The sequence below is a fragment of the Saccopteryx bilineata genome, chromosome 3, assembly GCF_036850765.1.
Source record: "Saccopteryx bilineata isolate mSacBil1 chromosome 3, mSacBil1_pri_phased_curated, whole genome shotgun sequence".
Lineage (NCBI taxonomy): Eukaryota > Metazoa > Chordata > Mammalia > Chiroptera > Emballonuridae > Saccopteryx > Saccopteryx bilineata.
The window spans coordinates 49205103-49211774 of NC_089492.1; the positions used below are offsets into that span (position 1 = coordinate 49205103).

The 6672-nt window shown below is 35.5% G+C and overlaps 1 protein-coding gene across 1 annotated transcript; it reads right to left on the minus strand.

Moving 5' to 3' along the window:
* Window positions 1-2756: 2756 nt before the first annotated feature.
* Window positions 2757-6285, minus strand: SNAI2 (snail family transcriptional repressor 2). Its single transcript, XM_066266112.1, has 3 exons — window positions 6064-6285; window positions 4778-5323; window positions 2757-3905 (listed from the first exon to the last, which is right to left on the minus strand). Exons 1-3 carry the CDS (start codon window positions 6140-6142, stop codon window positions 3724-3726), a joined length of 807 nt encoding a protein of 268 aa, XP_066122209.1. The 5' UTR covers window positions 6143-6285; the 3' UTR covers window positions 2757-3723.
* Window positions 6286-6672: the final 387 nt, after the last annotated feature.

The following is a 6672-nucleotide window of genomic DNA, read 5'->3' on the forward strand; positions in this document are numbered from 1 at the left end:
TCAAAGGACCTTACAATTACCTCTACAAATTTCAAAAAAACTGGCTGAATAGATTAAACTGACTGTTATAACCATAGAAGCTTAATTAAATGAACTAGTGTTCAAAATATATAAACATACCAGTCTTTTATTCACAACAGCTCTCCCACTCATTGCTATAAATACCTCAGCAACCACTTTGGAGTTTATGGACATGGATATGCTGCTGTTTCCTCTGCTAATCTCCAATTGTTTGAGGGTCTGGCCATGTGCCACAACGGAAAAGTTGCTGTGCTTGTTGCTTTTTTACATACATGCCTTCCACAAAGTAATTATTACTTCCTGGAGAACTGAGGGGCTAAATTTAACTTTAGCCATAGATTTACTCCTGTGGTCACATTTATACACATTTACTACTAAAAATTAAATGAGAGGGTTTTTTTTTCCTCCATATGTGTCCATCTCAGATAAAGTGAATAATTTTGTTCCTTATCTGCCTCTCATGAGAATATAAGAATGGTAGAAAGTCACCTTATTTGAGAATTGTTATTTCCCTAAATGACAGAACATTCATTCTCAAATTATTTTTGCTCAGAATGCTTCCCGTATTGAAATGGGACAGCTTCTTATATGTGGATCTTAGCCACAGAAACCTATGATTTTTCAAAATTATAATTGTGTTATTATACCAGATAGTCCACATTTTAATGGTGAAAGAAATGACTGTTTAGCTTGGAAGACATTTTAGTCTAGGAAGATAAAAGCCTGGATGAAGAGTGTGGGTGTGTGAGGGAGTAACAGTGGCCTTCAGAAGATGAAGTGTTAATGTACAGAGGATGGAGACCAGCTGCTTTTCATCTCCACTGAGAGCAGACTAGAGGAAATGGACCCACACGCTCCAGGAGAACTTCGGGAAGCTGCTTAAGAAAGAGTGTCCTTTCTTACAGGGCCAATACTAAAGGAAATGGAGCCAACAGGATTTCTAGAAAGAAATTGGGAAATAGCTCTGAAGGAGTTATATGTTATTGTAGAATTCCTGAGTTGAGAAAGTTTCTAAATACACTCTTAAATTATTTAATTCAAGGGCATATTATCATCGTCTTTTTCAACAAATCACAATTACATGCCAACTATATATGTCACTGTGCGTGACTAGTTCAGCAGTCATCATATCCATGGTGGAGTAGAAAAAGCAGTGTCTTCGGAGCCAGAATAATCTGGGTTTGGATTTTAATTTTGCAATTTACTGCTTACGTTACCTTGTTTCCAACTTCAGAGAGAAATTGTTCCCATTGAAGATAACATATGTAAGTTTCCTAGTACAAAAGCAAGTACATATTAAATATTTAATAATAACATTAGATACTCCATATTATGATGTACAAGGCCTATTTAGCACTTAATTATAATACTGAGAATTTATTTCACACTTTTACACTTTAGGAAACTGAGACACCAAATTGTGAGGCAGCTATTCAATGAACACATGTTGAATTTAAATGGTGCTTTTCTTACTATACCACAGAGTTTCATATTATACCAAACAAATTAAAGATATTGAGATTGCTTGTTAGCATACATACCTATTATTAAAATCCATAGTTTTCAAAATTTTGTTCTTAGAATTGCTATCAAGCCTGCTCCATACACACTATGTTTACTACTTTGGAGCATCAACTCAATTAGCAAAAGAAGGTTGTCATCACTAAATTAGGAGACATACTAGTAAATTGGCTTGGAAAATCCCTTAAAAATTATAAAGTCTTTGCAGAAAAGGGAGCTGTGTTGAATTTATTTTAGCTTTGCAAACTATTTTCCATAAATATCTATTAATTTATTTAATCAATAAACATTTCCTTCTGTCTGTGATTCCGAGGATGTGCTTGGTACTAAGACTGTATGATTTAAGGATGCTCTGTCTAGTGAAAAACAAAGTTATTAACAAACAAATTGCTATGTAGTGAGATAACTACTACCTTATAACTACATTATAAATGACATAAAGCTCTCAGAAACAGCAAATTTGGAAAAAGTATTTCAAAGCAACTAACATTTGAGCCAGATCTATGTATTTCTATTTCTTTCCTAAGAAATTAAATCAATGAACAGACTTTTTCTTTTAGAATATTGTTTAAGTTTGGACACCATGAAACAACTTGATTCTAGATCTACAAATGAGAACAGGAAACATGCATGGACGTGGTTCCTGGAACATCCAACCAGGTTACTTCAAGAGTGTTTGATTCATTCACATTGGCTCTTGGAAGATATTTCTACACATTAGCTAACCTGGAAGCTTTCTGGCAATTGTTTCTAAACCAAATACAGTAATTAAAATGGTATTTGTATAACTCTAGAATACCCTAGCCAAGCTATCAGCTATTTATTTCACATTTATAAGTTGCTGTTCTAAATAATTTTGCCTTTGTAATATATGTTCTGATATATCAAGAAAATAAAAAATAGGATATTAAATAAAGGTCTTTTTTCTTAAGTCAAATAACAAACTACTATTATGATGTCTTTCTGAAGGTGACAGTATTACCTTAAAAGTAAAGAAACATTTGATATTCATAAAAAAAGACTATTCATTTTTTCTTATTAACAAAAGAAACCATTATTTGTGTAGCAGTTTGGTAATAATCATGAAGTAATTAAAGCCTCTAAAAATAGTATACATACAATAGATTTTAAATCAAAAATGTTTATTGTAAAAAAAGGACCTTGAAAATTTGTTTTTTTAAAAAGAAACATGATTTCACAAATCTTCAGGTACTTTATACACATTAGCTATAGAAAACATTTCACTTTCATACAAAATTCATTCAATCATATAAAAATAAACACAAATTTACATTGACTCAGCAACTATACAATTAATTAAAAAAAGGCACTTGAAAAGGGTATTTATTGTACGGATTGCATTTGTTGTATGCATTTAAAATAGTTTAAGTACATTATTGAATTTCTAAGAATCCTTTCTTGCACTTATTCCCACCTTTAATTAATTTTTAGAAAATCATTAAAAGTTATTTTTAAAAGTAAGACATGGAGCATGCACCAGGAATGTTCAAAGTTAATCTTTTTCTCCTCCTCGCAAGGCACATACTGTTTATTGGCAAAACAAAAAAAAAACAAAAACAAAAAAAAACCCCACAAATAAACAAACAAAAACACTTTTAATACAGTCTCCTGTGTTTTGTTCTTGTTCTTTTTTTCTTCTCTCTCTTAAAAATACAGTTTAAAGCATTACAGGTAATCAAAAAAGTTTGACAATGGTAACCAGACATTAGACATGTAATGAAGTAAACTTGGAATAGTTTATAAGGCACCTGAGATAGCGTCTGGCAGATTCTCTTCCTACAAGAAATTCCATTACAAAACAATACTGTTCTCTTCAGTTGAAATGATTTGGCAGCAATGTAAATCTTTGCATTTTTTCTTAGTAAGAAAAGATACAGTGTGCTTTTTGCTTCATCTTTGAAGAGAAAGATCCTTGTCTTTTATCCTCTCTATCTAGCTGTCAGTAAATATATAGTAATTTTAAACTTCACATGGAAAGGATTAACTTTAAACACATGGATTCCATGCTCTTGCAGCTTTGTGTGTGTGTGTGTGTGTGTGTGTGTGTGTACATATTATTTGGTTGGTATGCACAAGAGAAAATGTCTTTGGATTTTTATTTATCATTTGAAGTTGGAGTGAAGAAATGCATTCTGTTCGAGTAAACATTGATTGCGTCACTCAGTGTGCTACACAGCAGCCAGATTCCTCATGTTTGTGCAGAAGAGACATTCTGGAGAAGGTTTTGGAGCAGCTTTTGCACTGGTATTTCTTTACATCAGAGTGGGTCTGCAGATGAGCCCTCAGATTTGATCTGTCTGCAAATGCTCTGTTGCAGTGAGGGCAAGAAAAAGGCTTCTCCCCTGGGGATGGTGGTGGAGTTGGAGAAGAAAGAAAGACAGTCAATGTTTTTAGAGGAAATGTAAAGATATAACGTTTATGAATAATCACATTTGCCAAAAGAATGAGAAGCAGAAAACTTGATTATAATTCCCCATAATGAATACTTATTTTAATATCTAATCCTTTAAGATAAATTTGAATGTTTGCATTAAAAAGTCACATTAACCACATTATTATTGCTGCCAGTTATGTAAAATTTTTCATGTATTCCTAGGACTTTCAATAATTAAAGCCTTCTGCTTCAGCAGGTGAAGCGAATGTTTAGCTCCGCCCAACATTTCCCAATATTTCCCCCTTTCCCTCTTTCTGTATTATGACTAAGTCTGGATAAATGCTTTGACTCCCTGAAGAACATGCTAGAAACAAACAAACAAAAAATCAGCAACAAATAACAAAACAACTGAAATCAAACTCAGTTCTTACTACGCAACTTGCTATGGGGTGACAGATCACAGCATGAATTTTACTAACAAAAAACTATAAGAAAACTCTTCATCTGAATGTATCAAATAAATTGATTGAGATAGCAACATTTATATTTGCTGATTATTGGAAGTAATTTCATGAACAAACATTCAAGTATATCTTTCCTGATTTTCTAATCGCTCTTTTAGACCAAACCTCCTGAATCTACTTTCCAAAGTCTCATTTCTGTTTGTAGTCTGTGGAGCAGAGGTTGTTAAAAAGAAACGAAGCAGTTTATGCTCCAAGGACTTTTTGAGTCATCAGGAAGTAGCTATAAATTACCGTCCATCATTAAAAGCAAATCCCACAACCATCCCAGAACTTGAGTATATTAGAGGTTAACTTTCCTGTCTACATTTTCTCTTACCAGTGTGAGTTCTAATGTGTCCTTGCAGTAACCAGGGTCTGGAAAACGCCTTGCCACAGATCTTGCAGACACAAGGTAAGGTGTGGGTCCGAATGTGCATCTTAAGGGCGCCCAGGCTCACATATTCCTTGTCACAGTATTTACAGCTGAAAGATTTCCTGGACTGAGCATCACAGTGCAACTGCTTATGCTTGGCCAGCCCAGAAAAAGTTGAATAGGTCTTACTGCATAAATTGCACTGAAACTTTTCAGCTTCAATGGCATGGGGATCTGAAAGCTTGGACTGTAGTCTTTCCTCTTCATCACTAATGGGGCTTTCTGAGCCACTGTGGTCCTTGGATGAGGTGTCAGATGGAGAAGGGGGACTCACTCGCCCCAAAGATGAGGCGTATCCAGAAAGAGAAGAGAGGCCGCTGGGTAGTGGGGAGTGAAATGGAGCTGCTGTAGTCCACATGGTAATGGGGCTGTATGCTCCTGAGCTGAGGATCTCTGGTTGTGGTATGACAGGCATGGGGTAACTCTCATAGAGATATGGGGATATAATCACTGGGGGAAAGAAAAGGAAAGAAAAGAAAATTAAGTTAAAACATAACTTTAAACATAATTAATAAACAACTTGGCAATGAAAATTTCATTTCATTTCTAGCCTTGCTGATATGTAGTAGTTATTGTATTTAATGACTATCTCTGCTTTCTGCATACATAGCGTGACAGGAGATATACCAGCCTCTGCAGTCAGGGAGCACAGTGAAGTGAATGCCTTCACAGTACTCACTGAGAAGAAAAAAAACCTTGTATTTTATTTTTAAAGATACATAAAGGTTGTTTTCCATTTTATGCATGGGTCATTTGTACGTTTTATGACTGTAAGTACAAAGATTTGTGTAAATCAAGCTCCTTTCTAAAAGAAAGGAGCCTTATTACACAAAAAAAGCAATAATTCAACAGTTACGTGTAGTGTTACTCATCTTCTGTATATTCATTATGCATGTACATACAAGCTTTAGAAAATGAAGTTGCAGAGTTGAATGAAGTTTTCCTTGTCAGTTAAACGTTTAAAAAGTTTTCAATTAATATTTATTCTAAATGATCAAATTAATCTGAACTCTGTTTTAGAACACTACTTAAAAGGAAAACAAACTAGTATTTAGTTCTTTTGCAATAGTTTTTGAATTGAAATATTTATATTTGTATATTTATATATGTATATAGATGTAAATTCCTATTTTTAAAAATTGCCTTTCTTTTCCTTCCCCATCCCCGACATTTTTTTTTTTTTTTTTTACCTGTGTGTGTGTCCAGTTCGCTGTAGTTTGGCTTTTTGGAGGCATTGAAATGCTTCTTGACCAGGAAAGAGCGCGGCATCTTGCTGGCGGGTCTGGCGGGCGCCCGGCGCGGATAACGGTCCGGCGGGAGGACGAGGCCGGTCCCTATAGCATCGCGGCCAGCAGGGCTCGGGCTGGGGCTGCGCTCAGGTGCGGCAGAGGGATGGCCGGCGCCTCTGAAGTTGCCAGGCTCCTTTACGAACTGAGCCTGTTTTTTAGCTGGGTGGGATTTTTTCCTCTCTTTTGCAAGAAGGAGCCAATCACAACTGAGAGGTTCAGATTTCAGCTCCTCCCTCTGGGACAGCTGTGAACAGAGGAAGAAACTGTTGTCAGACTAAATTATTCTGCTTCAAAATGGGCTGTTCTTCAGGATTTCAGTGGAGAGGAAAGAAAAGTGCTTAAGTATTTCAAGAGAGGTAATTTCACTTCTTTAGCTCTGCCAGTTATTCGTGCTCTCTGAGCGCTAGATAGACCTAGGAACTGTGATTCCTAAAACGGGCCTGGCTTCCAGATGTCAGGTAAAACAAATGCAATGGGACAAAATGTTCGCTAGAGGCAGGAAGGGGTGTC